Below are 23,000 nucleotides of genomic sequence, written 5' to 3'. Positions count from 1 at the left end.
GATGATTCAAAGTTTTGCTTCAATTCTTTTGATGTTGTCATAACTCCAGTGCATTGTACACACCAGTGTTGCCGCGGTTGCCGCAGTTGCCGCTGTAACACGCTTTCGTCATCGATGCTTCCAGTTTCCGCGTCGAGAGGTGTGTCGGCGTGTGTTTGCTTGTGACGCTTCGGGGACGACTGACTCACAGTGCGCCGGCTTCCGTGCTACGTAATGTGCCAAAACATCGCCCAAAGTTCGGTGGTGCTCTCCTGCTAACAGCCGTTGCACTTCTCCGTGTCTTACCGGCGGCCGTCGTAATCTCCGGACGGAGCTCTTCACGGACCGGCGTTGAAGTGGTTGAAAGTGCGGATATACTACGATTGTTATCGCGTAGGGCGGAGGTAGAAAGAGGTGGGTTCCTGTAAACACACGAACGGCATACCGTCCCCGCTCCGATACCGCTACCTTGTCGCCGACAGCGTCCCCACACCTCCGGCGACACGATGTCGACTTGGAAAGCAGCGGTCGGCACCGACTTGAAGGTGCAGTCGCAAGACGTCGACGATGACTGGGAGACCGACCCCGATTTCGTGGTAAGTAGTACAGAGCCTACGGAATAAGTGCAGCTTAAAACGAAGCACCTGATTCTCAGCCGAATTCCTGGACTTACAAAACCTTATTTGGGTTTTATTTGGGGCCACTCAGACCGCAGTATAAATTTTTACGGCCTTAGGCAGGGGCTGTCAAAGAACTGAACTATCTCACAGCCTATTTGTTCACCCTCGCGTTTTCGACGTCCGCCACACTTAACATCGAAATTTCAGACTGCGCGCCCGGGCCGAAAAAAAGCTCGAGGTTTTTAATGACTCCCACGTTCGTTATAAACTTGAGCGGATGTTGCAGGACTGACGGGAAATTCTCAGGCAGCGCGTTTGGCGCTTTCATTCCTGCGGTTTTGTCGTTCCGAAGCAGCAAAACCTCGCCGTTGCATCACAAATCGCTATGCAGACGGAAACCGTTAACCGCAAGCGCTTGCTATGACAAGCCGACAGGGAATGCGTCCCCGCACAGCTCAGTTTTTTTTATTATTATTATTATGTATTAGATCTTTGTTGTCCTGCCTCCTGGAGCGTGCATGAAGTGGAGTGTGTCACCCTGTCCGCCGTGTCGTCGAAGCACGTCGTCCTAGTTTTTTTGTTGTCAGCGTCTACATGTCCGTTTCCTCTTCTCAGAGAATTAATAAATGCCCCACCGTTTAGTGTCGCACACGCCTGCATCTTGTACGCGTCACACGGATGTCGTCGGTGCGCACCGACCTGCGAATTGGATGCGGCTGGTATAGTAATATCAGTAATAATGTCGTAATAGTAATAATGTCTTTATTTATGTCCCATAAAAATACGCGACACGGGAGACCCGCAGTAAAAGCTGTCATGAATGACAGCTTGACAGAGCGCCATACAGGGGGCAGGTACGTAACGACAAAAAAAGGCATATAATACATGGTCACGTTTGAAATTACACATTCAGAGCGTACAATGTAACATGCACAAATTGTGATGAAATAAGGCAAGATGGAAATACAAATTACAAGTTCACTCATATAATAAAACAACACAATCAATGATGGAGGAGTCACAAAAGAAACAACATAAATGCAGTTTCACTTATCCGCAAGAAAAAACAGTAATACATATACAATGATGGTAAAGAGAGAAACAAAGCAGATAAAGCACACAGTGTTAATTGAAAGAAGGCAAAACTAAACCGTTCCCTCACCATGTACAATATTAGGGATAACGGGGTAAAGAAAAACTTGGTTTGCAGAAACGAAAAGTTAAGAAAGTAATGGCCTAGAATTGGTTAAAGTGCTGTCGAAGTTCTTTGAATGTTATATCTTCAAGTTTAACGTGTTCATTATTTCATCTATTAAGTAACCTGGGTAGTTTGTTCTCTAGTGTCTATCTAAGATAACGTTGTAAGCGATACCGTTAACGGCTGCAGGACATGTAGCTTTCATGTACATGCTCGGAGCTTGCAGCACTTCAAGAACCTAAAGTTCAGATGATGCGTTTATACAACTTACATGTGCCACGTAAACCATCCTTGTCGGCTGCTGTTTTGTTTGATAATGTGTTTGTTAGGAACCAACATTACGTTACATGTAAACAGTGGGAAGTGCTGCTCTCCTGCTGCATGCTTTAATTTTTAACGCATGTTTATGTGTGTCGAGTTTGCAATGTGTCAAAGCGGAATCGTTCACAAAAAGCGGAAACAGCCTCATTGACTAACCCATTTGTCATGAGGAATGATTGGCAGGCACTGGCCAATATCAGCAGCGTGACTTCTTGCGATAATTGCCAATGACGATTGGTTTGTAATGCCAATTGGAAGGTTAGTTGTTTAGGCATATCTTGGCCTACAAGACGGAAGTTGCGGATGCAAGATAACTGCACTGCATGGGCTTCAGGATCACTGTCGTCTGATATACGGCATAATTGAAGGAGCAGCCAGTTGCTCTTACCTACAATAAAAGGGCTTCATAAACGCAGCCCTGCATCAACTATAACAAAACTGTTAGCAAAGCCAAAGGAGAGACAGAATGTGTGTGCATTTGACTATTAAATGCATTGCAGAATGACGTGACTGAAGAGGAACAGCGCTGGGGTTCGAAAACCGTCGAAGGCTCCGGACATGTTGCTGACGCTGTGAAGTGAGTTTTGTTTTTTTACACTGTTCCCTTTACTGCATTCAAACTAAGCTGCCCAGTCTTGTGCACCGCGCTGTCCGCACACATTCAAAAACGAGGAAGAGTCAGGTTAAATGAGTGGGACATGTTGTATTCTCAGGTTTGCCTGCATGTGGATAGTGTTGGCTTAATTTGGGCGCATAAACATGCATTTTTAAAGTACACCATGTGGATACAGGGCGATGGCAAGTTGCACTCTGATCAGTTTTCTTTTTTCTGTTCACATTTCAATTTATGAACCCCCGGCCGCACACACATGCACATGCACACACACTATCTCCGTGGTGGCGTAGTGGATGTGGTGTTTTGCTGCCAAGCATGAAGTCAAGGGTTTGATTCCTGGCCACAGCGGCCCCACCATCATCATCGTTTCCATCAACTGTGTTGATGGAAACGAAATGCAAGAACACTCATGTGCTTACATCTAGGTGCACAGTAAAGAACCTCAAGTGGTTGAGACTAACCCATAGCCCTTTGCCATGATGTTTCTCATTGATCCAGTGTAGCTTTAGGGATATGTAACTCTGCGAATCACTCAAATGTGACATCTGATTAGTGGGGTGCCGGGCTAGACTAGTTCGTTTGCTCCATAAATACTTCAGCACAATGCGTTGGCGGGCTAGTTGGTGTGGATCCATGAATACTTTCTTTAGCGCAAAACAATGTTTGCTCCAGCCTGACGAGAAACTAACATAGAGTGTGGGAGAGATACGACGCAAGCAGGTGATAACTGCCAACTAAGCTTATCTTGAAGTGCTCAACACATGTCAATAAAGAAAGCTGGCGTGATTGCAGACACGAATGCTGGCACGCAGAGCACAGGAAAAAGGTATTATGCCCTGTGCGACGTCCATCCCCCTTTGTTTGCGCTCAACCATGTGTCCCTGATACTTTGTAAGTAGTCATAGTGACATTAGCTGCGTAGCATTCTGTTTTGTCTTTCCTGATTGCATCCTCTTTATGTATTTATGTATGTGCACACTTCAGAGCGTACTTAGCAGGCAGTTATGTGTGTGTCATCCCCATGGCTGTACATTTATTTGCTGTTTTTCTGTAATAAAAGAAGAGAGACATTTGAGAATTGGTGTGAAATGCTGTAGTTCAGGTGTTTCACTTGTATTTCACATCTTAGTTGTCATTAAGGCAAAAAAAATGAAGTGCCGTTCTTAAGACCAATGATTAATTTAAGCTTACCGCTTATGTATGTCGAGGAAATTTCTTTGTCTATGGCTCAATTTTCACCTTAGCTGAATAGATAGATATTTGCTGTAAGCTTATTTTCAATTTAGGTGTGTGAGAACTTTACGCCGCTTTAACTAACAGCACAGACTTGGGCAAACACCACAGAGAAATAAAACACAGGACAGGAATTATCAATTACTACGGCTTGTCTGCATTCAGACTAACATCTCTTCCAAGTGCAGAGGCTGAGGCAAATTGGTAATTCTTGTCCACATGCGGCCAAATCGCAGAAAGCAAGGACACAGGAGAAAGAGCATGTGGGCGTATTGTCATGTTGCCATGTCGAAAACATATTATGCCTTCGTTACACCAGAATGAACTTTTCAGAAATAAATTATTCTCTCCTCTTATTTCTACAGTTGGCTACAAAAGTTAACGGGACGCAAGATTTGCAAAAAATAAGAAAGCTGACTTTCCTCGAAGCCTGGCCATATAGCCTTGAACTTAACATTTCAGCGTGTGACACAAATTCACATTTTCTGTAGCACCCATGTCACGTGAACTTTTGTGGCCGGCTGTAGATGATTCCTCGCGTGTATTTGGTAGGGTGGCTTTATGGCCCAGCTCGCTTGCGACCTGTTGGTTGGCATTGGCAGGGACGGTGTCACAGTGTAATTTAAGTTTGGTAATTTCTTCTCCAGTATCAACGAACTTCGAGAACAGGTCACCAAGGATGATGCGGCCTACAAGAAGCGAGTGCTTGAAGAACTGCCCAAGGCTTCCTACGGATATGGGGGCAGGTTTGGGGTCCAGAATGACAGAATGGACAAGGTGAGAAAAGTCATTTTGGTCCCTATCGTTTCACACAGCGCATCTCATGACTTCCATGGAGCATGATGGGCACTGTACTAAGAGACATGGGATCTACATTCACTTAAATCTACAGTTGCACAAAGGTTTACGGGTTGCAGGCTCCATAACAAATGTGAATTTTTTATCTCGTGAGGTATGGTGCTTCAAACATAATGAATCACTGTGTAAATCACAAAAACTAGAGCTGAATCTTGTTATAATAAAGTTGTTTCCAACACAAAAATAACTTCATTACGCCTTTGTTGTTACTTGCTGATATTGGTGAGAAACATTGTAGATTTACTTTGTTATATCCAATAATTTTTTATATCAGTGTTTATTGTAGTGTCAAGAATAAGTTGTGGTGCCCATTGAAACTGATTTGAAGCTATGTGCCAAGGGAAATCTCATGTCTCGTAAACTCTTCATGTCCAGCTGTACTTTAGTACTTCACGAGGAAAACTGAAGTTTGTTAGAGCACAGGTTTAGTGTGCTTATGTTATCTGGCATTGATGAGGAGGCAGTTATAAGCATCTTTGTACAAATCTTTTTCACAGTCGGCTGTTGGGAACGATTACGTCGCATCGCTCCACAAGCATGCCTCTCAGACGGATGCCGTCAAGGGTTTCGGTGGCAAGTTTGGTGTCCAGAAGGACCGTCAGGACAAGGTTAGTTCTGAGAGGAGGTGCTTTCGTGAATAAACCGTTCATGCTATGCTATTCAAACGGTGCTGTGCTTATCTCATTTGTAAGAGTTACATATTGTGCTAAGTTATCTTTGCATCGTGCAAATGCCCTCGCATATTCTGATGTGTATTTATGTTGTAAGGATGGTTAATATAATTCATAATGTATGATTATATGTTACAGTAATGTAAGAAAGGAAGTACAATGTGTAATAGACTGCTTGAACTTTTCTCCCAGTTTTTTTGTGTGCATGTATTGTTGTAGTTGCTAAACACTTTCTTCTATAATGTAATTATTTTCTGAGGTTATTGTAGTAAAGTAATAGTGAATGAATGACTAGACTGTGTGTAGGTAACTCGTATTGCTGCTTTCTTTTCTTTCTCCAGTGTGCTGTTGGCTGGGAACATCACGAATCAGTCGAGAAGCATGCTTCTCAGAAAGGTGATTGCCTGTCATCAACCTGTTGTTCGTTGCTTACAAGGCTTTCACGGTGGTTGGACATTGTGGGCCCCTGCACTTGCCATTGCTTGAGTGCCTTTCCGTTGAGTCATGTGCCCTGTTTTGCATATGTTAGCTATGTTTCACGCATGGCTTCAGCTGCATTTAGCATATTGGGCCATCAAACTTCTAAGAAACATTTCATGTACCTTGGTTTCCAATGCCATCTATAATTTAGAGAAACATGTTTCGACCTAGTGGGCAGTTGCACAGTGGCTGTCGCGTTCCACTGCTGCGTGCAACGTCAGGGCTTTGAGTTTCAGTCATGGTGGCTCCATTATAAAGAGCAGAATTGTTAAAATGTATTATTTTATTTAGAAAGATGTTTTGGCATGTCACTGTCGTCTGACATTGAATTCATATGACGCCCCCTATAGTGGAATTTTCACTGAAGGATCACCTTAAATGGATACACAATAAAAATACCAAATTAGGCTAGATTGATAGATTATTCGTCTAGAAGTGAATTATCGGTTTCTGTGCACCAACATATCAGTTTGTTGCATAGAAAATGGCCGCCGAAGGTCTCACTGCTGCTCCTCAGTTTGAACTGCCCGCGCCGGAGCGCACAAGTTCACATACTCCCCACATGACCTCCCTCTTCGCTGGCTTTCTGTGAGTCAGCCAGTGCTGATGTCGCACGAGAGGTACCATAGTCTGAGATAGGTGGCAATGCTTTAATTTTTCATTATTCGCTAGTTTCCCCTTTCAAAACCTCTGTTCTTGCTACGAATGACAAATTCACAATCACAGAAGCCTAATCGTTCAAGCCAGCACGACCTAATATTTTCTTTTAGTGTCCCTTTAAGTGTTAAAATATTATAAGTATTTTAAGAGAGAAATAAATCAACCTCTTCCCTATGTTTGTTGCAACTCTGCGAATATAATAGGGGAATGAGTGTGAGCTAAGGTGGCACAGTGGTGTGTGGTTTAGCTGGAGGAATTATGTCTGAAACGTGAATCAATTAGAAGTCTAAAATTGCTCAAAGCCCAGCTTGAGGAAAACGTTTTGCCAAAGGCTCGTTAAGCAGTTGCAAAGCTGCTAAAGTTTGCCGATAAGAACCATAAAGAAATCATACTAATTAAGAGAGCATTATACTTGTACATTATACTTGGTTTTACCCTACGTGGAGACAAGGTCACAACTATTGACACACTAACTATTTGAGGGTTCATTTCATTGGTATTTTTCTTGGGAATGCTTCTTAGAGCAAAGCGACTTTGGCTGATCGCAGACTACAGTACTGGATTTGGTGGCAAGTTTGGCGTCCAGAAGGAGCGCCAGGACAAATCGGCAGTGGGCTGGGAGTTTCATGAGAAGACACAGAAACACGCCTCGCAGACTGGTAAGTTCTGGAGATTCGATTGGGCGCAAATTCAGCGTGTTGCTTAAAACACCCGGGAGGACTTAAAAATTTGAGCAGTTGGCAAAATGCTAATGCTGCATAGTGGGAAAGCTTGCCTGTTTGCTGGAAGTATCATCAGAGGTCTTACTCTAACTTCGCATGCTTTGGGGCGCATCTTGTCCCCCATCAATAATAAATGTCTATCTTGCATGCCTTTCCTTTCTTCAATGCTGCACGCCTGGTTCTTCCAGGTATGTGTGTTATAAGCGTGACATAGCATTGTTCAGAAGAACAGACTGGTGGGATAATTGGTGCTACACAACTTGGGGTAAAGCACAAAAGAGCACACAGGAGCACAGAAAAGCTGTGTCTTCATTTCGTCTGTCGTCCTACGTGCTCTTCTGTACTTTAACCCAAGTGTAGCATTCGTGACAGGAAAGTAGCAAGCGGCATAATTTTTAAGAGAGTAAACGCACAAAAGACACGACGATTAATGTTTGGGGCAAGATACACCACAACTGTATAAACTTTTTTAGAGTGCTTCTTTAGGGTACCATAGCTAGCACTGCAGACGAGTCGACTGTGCCCAGCAAATGAAAATTTTCTGAGTTTCCATGGTTGCCATCTCTATTGCTATTTTGAAGTAATGTAGAGGTTCACCCGCCGTGGTTGCTCAGTGGCTATGGTGTTGGGCTGCTGAGCACGAGGTCGCGGAATCGAATCCCGGCCACGGCAGCCGCATTTCGATGGGGGCGAAATGCGAAAACACCCGTGTGCTTAGATTTAGGTGCACGTTAAAGAACCCCAGGTGGTCAAAATTTCCGGAGTCCTCCACTACGGCGTCTCTCATAATCAGAAAGTGGTTTTGGCACGTAAAACCCCAAATATTATTATTAATGTAGAGGTTCAAGTTCTCTGTAGACATTTTAAACAGTTGCTTGAAACTGCGGCTGGGTGATTTTTCAGACTATGGGCAAGTGCGGAGTGCCTGAAAAGTCTTTTTGCAGGCTGGTTTTAGTCCCACCTACAGCTGACATCCTGTGCATCGCATTGTGTGGTTAGCTGCAGGAGTGTCAACTCCCTTAAAGCTCCTTACTCTCTTTCTGTGGCTTAGACTATGCCATTGGCTTTGGTGGCAAGTTTGGAGTCCAGAGCGACCGGCAGGACCCGTCGGCTGTTGGCTGGAACCACATCGAGAAGGTGGAGAAGCACGAATCACAGAAAGGTGAGGACGGGCTGGGTGAGGTTGTGACTTGGGTGAAGAAAATAACGGCGCCGTCTTCTGTAAGATGCAAGCAGAAAACACACACTGCTGTAACATGCTGTTTGTCTGTTCTGAGGCGTTGTTTTTTTCTTCACTCAAGTGTGTACCAAATGGCCCAATTTTTCACTCTGGAAAGTGTGACTTGTGACTACTATCCTCACGTAGTCATCATGTGAATTCTGTTGCAGAGCAAAGACTGTCCTCCTTCAGCAATGTCCAAACTACCTTTATTCTGTTTCACTGAAACTGATCGAATGCCTGGAAATTTACACGTGTCATTGCGCCGTTTTGTCCAAGAAAATAGAAGAAACCAATGCACTGAGTTCAAACTTTCATTTAGCATCATGCTTTGGCCCTGAAGAGTGTGTGGCAGTACCATGGTGAAGTCCGAATAACAGAGCGAGTTGACAAAAAGATAGTCAGCTACTGTAATTACTCCAAGGCGCATGCTGCAAATCCAGAATTAAAGCTGCATAATGAAGTCACATTCATTTAGTAGAAATCACTGTTTCTAGATATTTGCCTCTAAAATGCACAATACATTGTGCTTGAAGTGCATTGGCATTTCCAGAAGGCATTGCCCACACATTGAGGTACAAAATTAAGTAGAATTTCAATCTGTTTCGTAGCTTTATCTCTTCCAGTTATCCACCTGAATAAGCAGAATTGTAGTGCCTAGCTCAAGCTATTTTTAAAAACTCTGTGTGATTGTGATTTTTAAAAAAATGTCCAGTACCTTTAACATACCTAACATGAAGACTACAGTATTGTCCTTGACATTATTGTACTCATTTGATAGACAAACAAAAATAATTTTGGACACATTGTTTCCTTAGGGGATAGCTGAGGGTGGTCTAATGAATGGTGTCTTTTTCTCGATATAGTCTGCAAGCATTAATTGAACTCATCTTAAGTAGATGCTGCCTGCGATTGGCCGTCGTTGTGGCAGTCATCTCGTTAGTATGACAGTTGGTGTCATCAATGATTGTAACCCCTACACCAACCAATCGGGAAACACTCTTATGTTAACATAAGTTTCGGGCATAACAGGCCCTCATCTCTAAATTTGCAATGCGGCAGCTGAGACTTGGGTTCCTGCGCTCATTGTCAACAACCATTCTGGAGGCCATGCTCACATGGCAGCACACAGTTCTTGCATACTGCCGCTTCTCCATGTGCTTAGGTTGAAAATGGAATTCAACTATTCATCTGCTAATGCTGGAATTTTTTTTTCATTTTGATGCACAGATTATTCCAAAGGGTTTGGTGGAAAGTTTGGCATAGAGAAGGACAAGCAGGACAAGGTAGGCATGAGTCCTTTTATCTACTTTTTGGATACGATAAGCTGAGACTTCTACATATTGCAATGTGAAATGTGACTCTAGAATGGCTTAGCTTAAGAAAGGTCTTTTTTTTTTTGCCATCGTACAGCTTATTTGAAAAAGCTTTTCATGACTATGCTTGTGATGTAGTCGGGAGCGGAGTCACGTGGAACTGTCACGGTCGCGCACGTACCATATTAACCCGAATCTAATGCGCACATTTTTTTTCCGAGGAAATGCATTCGACAATTGCCTGCGCTTCACAATCTGATACGAAACGAAAACCACGTTGGCAGCATTGGCAACAGCCTACCGTCGGAGCCGTCGGACGCAAGATGGTGACAGAGCACGTCTTGAGGAGGTCGCAGCGGGTTCATCTTGTGCTCGACTACTATCTGAAGCAGTGTTCTCCATCTATCACTTTCTCGAGATTTCGTGCGGCTCGGCACCAGATGCATTGGCCTTTCTCGCACTGTCCAAGCTGGCAATTTGCACACAGTGCCAGGAATGTTGTCGGCCACATACTTCAACAAGCCTTAAGAGTCACGTAAAATCTTGCAAAGGTGATAGCAATACCTCTAAATGATCGCCCGAGAATACTGCCCATCTGTGCTCGGTATCTGTGGCCACTAAAGTGTAAATGGTGACGACAATGCACTGCTATCATTACGAAAGGTCCTTTAAGGAAAAGTTATTTTTTGTGAAGGTAAATCGTGCATGTCTTGTTCTGTCTGATCGAAAACGGGGGGCGGGGGGGCATGTTATATTTTTCTTTTTTGAATCGGGGGTGCCTGTTACGTTTTCGTGAACCTTTATTTTCTTACTTTAAACTCGTGAAATAAGGGTGCGCGTTAGATTCGAGGGTGTGTTGGAACCATGTAAATATGGTAGCAGTTGCAAGCAAGCAGTCATATTCATGCACAGTCACGAGTATGTGCGTGAGCGTGAATAAACAGTCATGTACAGAAGTACACATTTCTGTAAGCCTCTGAATGCAAATGCACTCACGTTGTTGAGTACATTTTTGTACATTTTTGTTTAATGTATTGTATTGTACATACCCAAGTTGAACAACATGCATTAAGTTGCATTTGTTTTTTCGAGCGCACATCTTAAGCGCCCGTTCCTGCGTTCAGTGTCAGTGTACTTTGGCATCAGTGTCGTCAGCATAACCAAGCGAACGAGCAGTGCGAAGGATGAATGAGCGAACGCAAAGAGGCAGCGGGGGATGAAAAGCAGAGAAACTGTGAGGAGAAAAGTGGAGGAGGAGGCTACAGTGAAAGCATGAGACAGAAAGTGGATGAGGAGGGTATGAGGAAGGCGTAGTGCCGCTCTGCGGCGTTGATGCGGGTGATGCCGCGAGATGGCGCCAGAGTAGCATGTGTAGTCTGTTCACCGATAGCATGCAGTGAGCACGTTCAACAACACTACATGTGAAAACAGTGCTCTGTATTAGTGGATGTCTGTTTGTGGCGGCTGCTGTGAATCTCACCCACACGTAACCCACGCGCTGCCTCTTGCAATCTCCCGATTAGCAAGGCAGTCGCACCACACTTTTCTCCGTTTGCGTTGTGCTGCACGAGACAGATTGTCTGGACCAGCCAATATATTGCGAAATGAAAACACGTATAGAGCTGCGCTCAAATTTTGTGTTGGAGAGTATTGTAATCGTCTGTCAACTTTTTTGTGAATATGCTCAGTGAAGCTTACAATTCTGTTTATATGTTATCTTTGTTTCCAGCATAATAGCAGTATCTTTATTTTTATTTGTGCTTGTGTAGACAACATTTGTATGTCTACTGCAGGTACCCAACCTACAACCTTACAAATCAGGGGTCCCAACTTTGCATGCCTTTTTGTTACCCCTTATAAAATTGAGTGATTTGTTTGTGGCTTCAGCACTTTATTTGACCGTCAATGGAGTGTCCGAAATCATATGCATAAGAGGCCTTGTTCTCACAAAAGTGTCTTGCACAGGCCTTTTAACTACATTGGTACTAATGTGAGTGTTGGTGATGATTACATATGCAGAAGGATGCTTTAGCTATTGTAAGCTTTCTCTGTGTAACAGAGGCACTCCGTCTTTTACCAATTCTTTGCAGTGCGCGCACACGTTTGCCGAAGTTGAGAAGCCCAAACCTGCATACCAGAAACCAAGGCCTGACATTGGTAATTATCGCAGAGACTACGTTCCTGCACGTTTTACATCCCCTTCGGGTATTGCATGTGTTTTAGTCGAACAAGTCGGAAGGTAGATTGGGTTTTGCTCTTGGTGTCAGCATGTCGTCACATAGCAGGTGGCACTTCTCTGTTGTTTTACAGTGTTTTATGCCCGACATATTTTGAAAGTGGTTAGATGGGTGGTGCTTCCCAAGCATGCTAGACACTAAATAGTTGAGGTTCCCGTCTCTGACGTCGCCGTAGAGAGATTGCCTGTAGAGTCCTCAGAACTCATTCAAGAGTTGAAAATTGTCAATCCATTGTATAGCTGTGCGCTTTTGATAAGTCTGAAGATGCAAGAAATGTGGTGAAACTTATTTTTTTTTAATTGTTAATCAGTGCCTGAAGCAGATAATTGTAAGCACATGTTTATAGTTATGCACTTGTTTTACAGTCTGTAAAACATGTCTTCTAGTTGTAAGTGCACTATGGCTGTCCATGGTCTGTGTTCTTTTTTCCGGTATTTAAGTCTGTCTGGGACGGTTCCTACATCTTATTGCTGAGAAAACAGTGTACCTGTTCTCTGCTGTAAACAGCAGGCTATCACCGTAAGTGGCTAAACAGCTCATTTTGATAGTTCAATTGCACCACTAGTCGCAGGTCCGGCAGGTGGATAGGTTCATCCTATTCCTGCTTTTTCATTGAATTGGACATGGCAAGGAAACCTCTGTGAACACTACATGTGGTGAAAAAAAAATATCTGAATGGAAAATGAAATGGAATGTTATAAATTATGTGCCCTAAGGTCACCGCTCATGTTGTAATGGTCCTTATGAGCAAAGCCTGTTTCGTATAGTGCCATTTTGCTTGCAATTTCACACATGTGACAAGTTGGGCAGATGAGCCGCCGGCCTGTTCATACGTGCAATTTTTCGATCTTCAGAAACTTCCCTGCAAAATTTGCTTGTGCATTGCGGATGACAACGCGGATCATCATGGATGTCACAGTGGCCTCTCTGATAACTTTTTTTATGTTTAAGTGGATTTGTGAGTTCAGAAACTAAAAAACATTTACGAGAAAAGTATTTGCTTTGCTTGTTCGTTTTGGAGTGCAGCAGACTAAACAACCCTGTGGCCAGAATAATTCAGTCTTCTAGTGCTCGCAAATGCAAAAAATCTGCTGCCGTTGCAGTCAGTGTCTGTGAAATGGCTCTGCAAAGTCTGCATGCATGGAAATCAGGATCTGTGAAAAGTGCAGCGCAAAATCACTCTTTGTGAAACAGGCTTCAGTCCAGTTGCCCACGCGGTTTGTCTGCCTTATTTCGGACTTGAGCTTCACACTTTTAAATCGGAATTGGTTCTGTACACACGGCAGCTTGGTCATTTAAGACTGGGAGTGCACATTTCCCACTCTGTTCGAACTGAGATGGGTTGGGCGATACAGAGAATTTTGTATATGGTCCCTCCTGCCTTGTAGTCCTGAGCAAAACAATATTATTTGATGCCATCCGGAGAAGGAGGATTTCCGCACAATTTGTGCACAGCGTCTGGTGTTTGAAGGCCACCAGATCATTTGAAGAGAGATACTGTGAAGAGAGATACTCTGCTTGCGTTTCATTGAGACAGTGAATTTCCAGATGTAGAGCATTTGGCGGCGTCCTAGACCACCTGTTCTAGACTGTGCTAGACCTGCCTGTTCCAACATCATCACCACCACTTAACGTGAGCATTCCTCTCCTTGCGTGTGCAGAGGTGACCTCGGAGCGAGCCAAAAGCCTACGCTCCCGGTTTGAGAACATGGCCAAGGCCGGCGAGGAGGAGGCGCGGAAGCTTGCAGATGAGGAGCGGAAGCGGAGGCTCCAGAAGGACCAGGTCGAGAAGGAGGCGGCCAAGAAGTCCGAGGAAGAGCGCCAGAAGCGGCTCCGCGACGAACACAAGCGCATCGACCAGCTTCAGGAACAGCTGAAGGCTGCCGAAGGCCATGACCGTGACGAGGATGTTTCGGAGCGGAAGCCCCGGTCCGACAGCGCAGGCAGCCAGCCCGACGAGTCGGAGCTTATTCGGCCCGGCACGCGGAAGAACCATTCTCGAGTCTCGGTCATCCCCCGGGAGCTTGTGGTGCCAACTAAGCAGGCGAGCAGTGCTCCAACATGCTTGATTGTCAATTAAGTCTTATGCTTCATATTTTTGTTTGAAGAGAAGGCATTAGCTTGAGGCTGTATTCGTTATGCAAGTACGTGTAAAATGCAGAAATGTTTTTGTTCGACAACTGCTGAACGGATTTGGATGAAATTTGTTGCATTCCAGGGAGAAACGTGAATTCTGCCGATTTGAGCAAATTATCAGATACAGCAGAGTAAATCTTAAATATTTCCTATTGATATTAGCTCCTAAGGAGTATATATGCTTATAATGAATATTGGATATAACAAAAGTATTTTCGTGTCAGATGCGACTTCGTTCTGAAAAGGTTTGACTGTTTCATAGTGATGACATGGTTTTTATTTCGTTATTTTTCATCACGACAGGTGACCAGCCCCGACGTTTCCCCAACACAAGAGACCGAACCACCGCTGCCGCCGAAGACTGCAGCTCCTCCCGTGGCAAAGGTGTCTGCGATGCCCATAGGTGCGGCGGCGCTGTTCGCGGAAGACGAAGAGGCGCCTATGGCGGCACAGGTCGTGGAACAGGAGCCGGAACAAGAACCTGCCGCGGTGGTCGAGGAGGCCCCCAAAAAGATCGTCCCACAGATCCACCACTCGCCGGTCGAGTCGGAGTCGAGCCCGGAGTCTGGACCCGGTACATTTTTGTGTAGTTGACGCCTTCTTAGCAATGAGAGGCCCTTGAAAAAAGTACGAGAACACCTGTTCCACGTCACGGATGTGCTTCTGGCCCATTGCTGTACATTGCAGGCTATGGCACTCTGCTGCTAAATGTTAAATTGTCACTGGTTCAATTGCCGGCCACAGTGGCCACAGTTCGATGAGGGTTTGAATGCAAAAACGCTCCTGTGCTTATGTTTAGGTGCACGGTAAAAGAAACCCCGGTGGTTAAAATTAATAGAGAGTTTTAGATTGTTTGTAAAAACATTGGCATTTGCGAAATACTGGATTACCGGAGAGTTATATGACAGCAACAATGCTGGTGGTGACATTTTGTGGCCCCAGGTTTAACCAGAGAGCACACAAAGCTGCAGTGACTTGCCATATTCTTATTAACTGCTGGTGTGAAGTGCTGCTAGCGACATGAACGTTAACATGCACTGCTTTTATAATTTTCCATTGATAAGAACATTTGGGCAAGGTGAAAATGTTTCACGTGCATCGTAGTTGGAAAAGATGTCACAAGATGTCACTACATACCAGCCTTGCTATTACGGCCCACAGCTGCAAAATCCGGCTAACCAATAACCTGGTAATTCAGTCCTGCATTATGGCATCCCTCATAGTTGAAGTAATGCACATTGGTGAACTAGTTGGTACATGACTTTTGAAGCAAAACAGTGCTAGGAATGGGGCTAAACAGAAACACAAAAGACTGCACTCCATCTTGTGTCTTTCTGTTTAGTTCCGTTCTTAGCACTGTTTTGCTTTAGAAATCCCTCATAGCCCCACTGTACAGCTTTAAGGTGTCAAACCTTGAAATTGAATTTAATTTTGAGTGTGCTTATACATAGTGAAAGTTTTGAGCAAGTTGGTACAGTCAGTCCTCGATGCAACCAGGTCACATTCAGAGCAAAACTTAGTTTTTTTTGTGTCCTGTATTTGTTACAAAAGAGAAAACAGAAATTGGCACTCACTTGTGTCGATACAACACAATTATGAATGCGAATAAACAAGCTAAGACACAAGAATGCTGAATTGCACAACTCTTGCCACTGCTGCATTGGAACTCAATGCAGGCCAAGCTAAGCTTTTGCCCAAAATGAGCTCCGTCTGCTATTCAGTGATGACAGTGATGAAAACAGTTTTTTTTTAATGTTCTAGTGCCCCATAGTACAGAGGAGTGCATATATTACCTTTGTAGGTTTTTCAGCTTTTTGCTGCTGCCATATCTTGAGCCTCATAACTCTGTCATACTCGTACTCTGTCAGATCCCATATCTTTATTTCATAATGGCAGTACAATACTGATTTAAATGACGCATGGCCTACCAAATCTTATTGTTAATTCATTATATCCAATTATGCATTATATGATTATTTGTTACACTTCATAATTCATTACTTGAGTGTTTGTTAAGGTGTACTGGTTAAATTGTTTTTAAGGGTACATCAGCATAGTAAACATGGTGGTACGCTGGGTATGAGTGCTTGCCTTTCTCCCAGCTTGTTTACTGTGCTTGCATACCATCAGAAAGGCATGTCTTTATCATAGCATTGTTTTGTTCATCTTCAGAGGAAGCTTTAGCTCTTGCCATCCGCATTCTGATGCATATGAAAGGCTTAAATGCTTTTGCAAAACCACTTTACCAATTTACCACTGCAAAACCAATTTATGTGAAAGATCTTTACATTGTAACCCATAGCGATATTTCTCCGTCTCTGTTTATTAATAGGTGAATCAATGGAAGAAGGAATCTATGAGCATTTGGAGCCCGTGTCGACCGAGAAGAAAATGTCAGCTGTAGCACTGTACGACTACCAAGCCGGTAAGGCAACTACCTCGTGAGGGACTTATTAAGGAGACATTGTTGATCACGGTTTGCAAGACATTTGCAGAGGCCACATGAGACCATCTTGCAGAAAATTTCTTATTACATTTAACCCTTTAGAGGCCTTAGATGAGGTCACTTTTGGTCCAAAACCAGTTTTATTGGCTTTTGACAGACCCACCTGATTGATTATATTTTGAAGCATTTAGCAGTTTTCTGACGAACTGAGCACAAAAATTTTTTTTAGTCTCTATTGCATGTAACAGACGGCGCTGCAGGCTTTACCTGTACTCATTGAACTTTGGACTGCCTGCAGAGGAGGCATAGTCTTCAGCTTAAAGCTTTAACTCTCTAGGGCTGTCCTGGCGCCATTTTCATCAGAAGTGTTGGCCATTATTGCAGTTATTCCATTACTGCATACTTTTAATAGCTATGTCTTGTGTAAAAATTATTACAGAAATGCTGCAGTTGCAGTCATGGCATCTTTATTGTGTGTGCATGGATTTATGTCTGTGGGAATACATCGCATCTTTTAATGGTATTATGTGCGGCAACGTATCGTCATAGCTACATTTTCTATTATTTCTTGAGAAGTCTAGTAACTTTCACATCTTGCATGGCACCTCTGGTTACATTTGGTTGAATCCGCTGTAGGCAAGCCTGGACCTTTTTATCTGCAGCACCTCTCAAACTTTGAGCATTTTTAACCCGACTCCTTGTAAAGACTAGCTTCCAGAGTACTCGCGGTGTTATAGCTATACTTGGAGCATGCTGTACAATGTTGCGGTGTCACAGTGAACATGCCAATCACAGGCAGGCACTGTGCTGGAGAAGTAGTAATCTTGTTAATGGTACTATTTCCTGAATTATTTTTTTCTGTCTGGTTAGTAGAGATTGTGTATAGAAGCTTGATGAATCTTCCTCCTAATACAGCTGACTACGATGAGATATCCTTCGACCCTGATGACATCATCACAGACATTGAAACGGTAAGTGGTGGCAATCATCTATCTCTGCTGCTTCTGTTTTTGTGAGTCACACGAAAATGAAGCCAGCAGCCAGTGAAATTAAGGAAAGCTTATTGGAAGTGCTTTTTATTACTATCATTTATTTGAGATGTAGAAAGATTAAGTGAAAAAAAGAAAGCTTGACAAGTAAGACACTTGCTGCCTGTGGAAGCCATGTCATAGAATAGCATACATCATAGCAAATGTGTGTTGTGCTCTACTAATTTAGCTGTAATGGTGGCTATTCTCCTGTCTGCTGTTTTAGGTTTTTGTTAGGTGTATGTTTACTAAACGTAGCCCTGGGAGTGTTAACCAGTGCCACCTGTGGCCATGATGGTAGATGAACATTCTTTCAACCTCAAGCATCATATGGTTCAGGCAGCAACCTGTTCAATGAATGTCCAGATCACTGAAACATGAAAGGGAGATGCCTCATCTTTTAAATTGAGTGTGTGGGTATGAGTCCAATATGCATCCAATGTTTTGTTACTGCAGAATTCAACTGTACCCGTGCCTTTATTCTTTGTTAACCTTTGTTCTCAGATCGACGAAGGCTGGTGGCGCGGGAAGTGCAACGGAAAAGTCGGCCTCTTCCCGGCAAACTATGTTCAACCTCTTTACTGAAACTTGCACCTCAAAGACGAGCTTGTCTGAAACACGTTTGTGCCACTGTCTACGATGAAGATGGTGCAGATTCTTCCACAACTTGCTCAACAGCGTACTTCTTTGGGCATCCAACGTGTGCATCATTCACCCATCCAAGACTTTGACATTCGGTCGTGACCTGTCGATGCCAGTTTCTCAAACAACCATTAGTGGCAGCTTTCGTTGTCACCTATTGATTGTCACTTCTTCACGCTACCATTTCGACTACCGAACTGAACCAAAGTGTATGATGAAGTATGTTGAACACTGTTTCATTTCGGTGATTCACGTCGAAGGTCGAGTGGCACTTCTCGGCATGATGCCTTCCTCGAAATGAATTGAGTGATGCTGGGTCACAGGCTTTGTATGGGACCGGACAATCTCTGTCATTTTACTGCAGCTGACAGTGATTTACTTCATCTTATCTCGTGGCAAATTACTGTGTGTGATTAGTGATTTGTGTATAAAGCAACAGGAGGCCATAGAGTGTGAAAGTGAGTGTTGATTCACAATTTTAGTATGGCAACACATGAGAAAGCTTTAACCTACTGTTATATATATGCACTTGACAGAACACTAGAGACATGGAGGGCAGTAACAGTGCTGGTAGCGGAACCTTGTGGTGGTTTGTTCAACTACCGAGTGTCAGAAACGTGTTCTTTTTCATGCTATTCTTTTCAAGTGAAACTTTAAAACAGTCGCTAAACGTTTGTGATTATGGTGTTGCTGGCACCTTTACACCAGCAACTGAGTAGAACGCAGCCCATCTTGCAATAATAGTTGAACTCAACATCACCAGATGGCGCCACCACAGTGGCTGCTCACATCTACGTCACCATGTTTCCCTAAATGGTAGTACATTCACAAACAAGCCAAAACTTGGTTATCCGTAGAGGGAGTAATTTGCATGGGCTGTCTTGCCTCTCGTGTGAAGTTACTCTAAGTAAAGTGTTAAATGCTTATTTTCATAGGTTTTATCACGTGCGCATTTATGTGCCAGCAGGGTTATACCCGAGGTACAGATCCTTGGGAATTGTTGAACACCGTATGTGCCACTGGTACATCTGCGTCATCGAAAAGCAGTCCGAAATTGTATTCTTTGCAACAGAAAATGTTCAAGTTGTACTAGCATGAAATTGGAGTTTCTTTAGTGCATTCGGGCAAGTACGACAATAGATGAAGACTGTGTTTCACCGTTTATGTACACAGCTTTTAATTTTGTGACTGACCCCAATCTTTATTAATTTATTCCTTATGCCTACCTTTGTGAGAAATGTTATTGCTCCAAATTTGTTGAGCGTATTACTGTATTTTTAGAACTTTTTGTTTCATTTTTCAAGTTGTGATGATGACTATAAAAGTGTAGAAAGGTGCAGTTCTGCTGCTTCAGATATTTGTTGTAGGTTAGTTGACTATAATAGGTTTTATTTCACAATATTTTACTATTTTGTGTCCAATCCTGCTTTGTTATATTATTGTACGTCAACTCTTTTTTTACACATTATATGTATTTGTATTTTTCTTTAAAAGAAAATGTCTATTGGGTCCAGTTTTATTGGTTTTGATGCCTCCCATCTGATGGGACCACTCGTCAAACTAATTCAATCCAATGAATGCCTTTCCGAGATGTTCTTTTCCTTCTTTTTTGGTTTTTGAAAGGCTTGTTGTATTCTCGGTGCTTCTATATTCACTCGTGTTTGTGTAATTTAAATGCTTAATTCATTCCAGATTCTGGTGCGAAATTGTGGAAGCATTTTGCTTTCAGAATGTTCATTTTGCCTCCCACGTCACGTGAACAGTGTTCACTTTGTGCTCCCGCCTTGCTGTGCTGAAGACCGCTGATGAAAATGCGGTTCTGGCCAATCACTAGAGTGCAAGGGAGTGTTCGGAAAGTGAAATGCTTGCACGGTCTTGCTCGCAACCTACTTAATTACACATACCACACGTATACTTATCCAATGTTAGTCGTGGGTTCTTAATGTGGTGCCAAGTTTTTTTTTTTTTTCACAAGGTATTTTACAGTCTATCGTAAGGCTCCGTAGGAATGATTATGACACTAAGCATGTAATGAGCAGATGTTTGGTATTTATAAACTTCTGTTTGGTTCTTGTAGGCTTCCAGTGCACATGTGCATAAAATAATGTAGAAAAGTGTTTCAGGGTCATTTGCACTATCAGACATCAGTTTACAAGCAATCTGTTCTGGCAACCGTAAATTTTTTGTTCTGCACGGACACCATTAACTGGGCTACACTGTTTGTACAATTACATGGATTTCGCAATAAACAATCATATTGTTTTCATACAATACGTTTTGGCCCTGCATTCATTATGGCCATGCTGGTTATACTGCTGGTAATGGTAAGCAATGGTAAGTTTGATAAGGCTGTTCTAATCATTCAGTTGGCTAAATCTACGAAACCTTTCTTACATACGGGTGCTCTGAGGGCCTATGAAAAGTCACCTCATCATCAGCCTATTATGTTCACTGCAGGACAAAGGCCTCTCCCAAAAATCTCCAATTACTGTCTTCCATCAGCTAACTCATCATATGCCAGCGAATTTCCCAATCCAAATTTCATCACACCTCCTAACTCCCTGCTGTCCTTGACTGTGTTTCCCTTCTATTGGCTAGTATTATGTAACTGTAGTAGACCATTGGTTATCGATCCTGCACATTATGTGGCTTACCCAGCTCCATTTTTTCCTCTTAATGTTAGCTAGAATATCTGCTATCCCCATCTGCACTCTGGTCCATACCACGGTCTTCCCGTCTCTTTATGCTAAGCCTATCATTTTGCGTTCCATCACTCTTTACATGGTCCTTAGCTTTGTTAACCCCTGAATTTCTGCCCCATACATTAGTGCCAGTAGAATGCAATGACTGCGCACTTTTATTTTCAAGGATGGCGGTAAGCTGCTGGTCACGATTTAGTAATGCCTAGTCATATGTGCTCCAACCCATTTTCACTGTATAGATTTTCTTATGTTTCGGACCCCCCAAGACTAATTGACCTTGATAAGCATGTTGTGCAGATTCTGAAGGCTGTCTGCCAATCACGAATTTGTCTTCTTTTTTGCCATCCTACTGAACATTACCGCAGTTTCCTGCACATTAATAATCAAACTTACTGATAATACCATAGTTTCCTGCACATATTAATTGTACATATAATTGCTACTGTAAGAATATGTCAGCCAAGGCCCTCAATTATTTGTTGTTGCAAGTCATCTGTTAAGAAATGTTATGACTCCTCTTTGCTTTGAGTGGCTTAATAGGTACAAAGTTGCCAGATCTCTGGTATGGATAAGAAATAGACTAGAGTAATTTGTGTGCTACGTCAGCATGTGTGACACTATTCCAAATTGCCTATCATCCCCTCCCTTGCCACACCTCCTACTTGTCACTGATCTGATAGATAATCATACATAAGAGTCCATGAGTCAAATTCATGTCCCCCCAAAATACGCCCCCCCCCCCTGTTGCTACGCCACTGCTAGCATCCATGACTCAAATTTGCAACTCCCAATGATTATGGTACCATTGTGCCCCCTCTCCCTCTTACACATTTATGATGGAAAATTTGTGATTGGCTCACACTCACTGGCGCCCTTCCCTTATGATAATCTGGATCAGCGCCTTCTCACATTTGTGCTGTGGCAAGAATGGTTGAGCAAGTGATCCGGGCTGTAATTTGGTCCAGCATTCTTGAGCCAGCCATGGTTGCCCAGGCGGCTTGGCTAACACTTCAGCAGTGTCAGACAATCGCGTATGCTGATCCAACTGGCCTAGTCTATTCTTGACATTTCGCCCGTCTGTCTTCGTTCTGTGTTAGTACGAAACTGGAACGGGCGAAAGCGAGGACACGTGACCAGTGGCGTAGCAACAGGGGGGGCCGGGGGGCCGTGGGCCCCGGGTGCAAGGGGCCAGAGAGGGGGGGGGGGGTGTCATATGCGTCTGAAGACACCCCTCTTTCCGCCAGCTACACCCGGGGAGGGGGGTGACAGAAGACCTATGGGCCCCGGGTGCCAGACGACCTAGCTACGCCACTGCACGTGACCTCTGGTTTTTAGAGATATGTGCGTGCGCTTTCGCTCCAGTCGACCGGCCCCACAGCTAATAAATTTACCCGCGTCAGCTGGTTACCTTAGACGAGATAGCGAGGCCCAATCTTACGAGGGAGTTAATGCATGTGTGGCATATGTGTCGCTGTGAACCACATTACGTGCTGAAAGCTTCATGAACATATCACTGTGCAGAAAAAAAGAAATCAAGGACCGGAGAGAAAAAAGAAAAGGGTTAACCGTGCCAGTGCAATAGTTACCATTTGCGGGTCGGGGTTTCCTACAAGACTTAACCATTAGGTGCCGACCGCTCTTTCCGACGCGTAGCTCTGTTTTTACAACAGTGACGCTGGCGCGCGCTAGAGCATGACGTTACTTGGTATCAAGATTTAGACTCTGCTGCTATTTTTAAACGAAGCCGATAATGTATTCCGTGCCTATTTCCACGAGGGAAATCCCCAATCTGCGGCGAGACGCTCCTTGCCGGCAGGTAAACGACTCGCTAATTTTTATTTCGAACGTCCCTCCTCTTCCGAGTGTGAAAAAACCCAAGGAAGTGGCAGCGGTGAGGGTGTGTGGCACGCACCAAC

At 43.6% G+C, this 23,000-nt stretch overlaps 1 protein-coding gene across 1 annotated transcript; it reads left to right on the top strand.

Annotated features, from left to right (window-relative positions):
* The first annotated feature begins 71 nt into the window (after positions 1-71).
* On the top strand, positions 72-20,655 carry Cortactin (cortactin). The gene is made up of 14 exons (XM_075675666.1): positions 72-575; positions 2,619-2,695; positions 4,615-4,744; positions 5,323-5,433; positions 5,838-5,892; positions 7,185-7,295; positions 8,410-8,520; positions 9,808-9,863; positions 11,984-12,050; positions 13,792-14,174; positions 14,570-14,840; positions 16,599-16,691; positions 17,628-17,683; positions 18,245-20,655. The coding sequence occupies exons 1-14, from the start codon at positions 486-488 to the stop codon at positions 18,323-18,325; spliced, it is 1,692 nt and encodes a 563-aa protein (XP_075531781.1). The 5' UTR covers positions 72-485; the 3' UTR covers positions 18,326-20,655.
* The last annotated feature ends 2,345 nt before the right edge of the window (positions 20,656-23,000 follow it).

Source organism: Dermacentor variabilis, chromosome 11, assembly GCF_050947875.1.
Source record: "Dermacentor variabilis isolate Ectoservices chromosome 11, ASM5094787v1, whole genome shotgun sequence".
NCBI classification, from domain to species: Eukaryota; Metazoa; Arthropoda; class Arachnida; order Ixodida; family Ixodidae; genus Dermacentor; species Dermacentor variabilis.
Note: the sequence above shows the minus strand (reverse complement) of the source record. Positions and strands in the feature narration are given on the sequence as shown.

Excerpts from the sequence above, each read along its gene's own strand:
- Cortactin (XM_075675666.1), top strand. The coding sequence starts at position 486 with ATGTCGACTTGGAAAGCAGCGGTCGGCACCGACTTGAAGGTGCAGTCG. Across the intron at positions 16,692-17,627 it reads ACTGTACGACTACCAAGCCG|CTGACTACGATGAGATATCC; the intron begins GTAAGGCAACTA and ends CTCCTAATACAG. Across the intron at positions 17,684-18,244 it reads TCATCACAGACATTGAAACG|ATCGACGAAGGCTGGTGGCG; the intron begins GTAAGTGGTGGC and ends CTTTGTTCTCAG.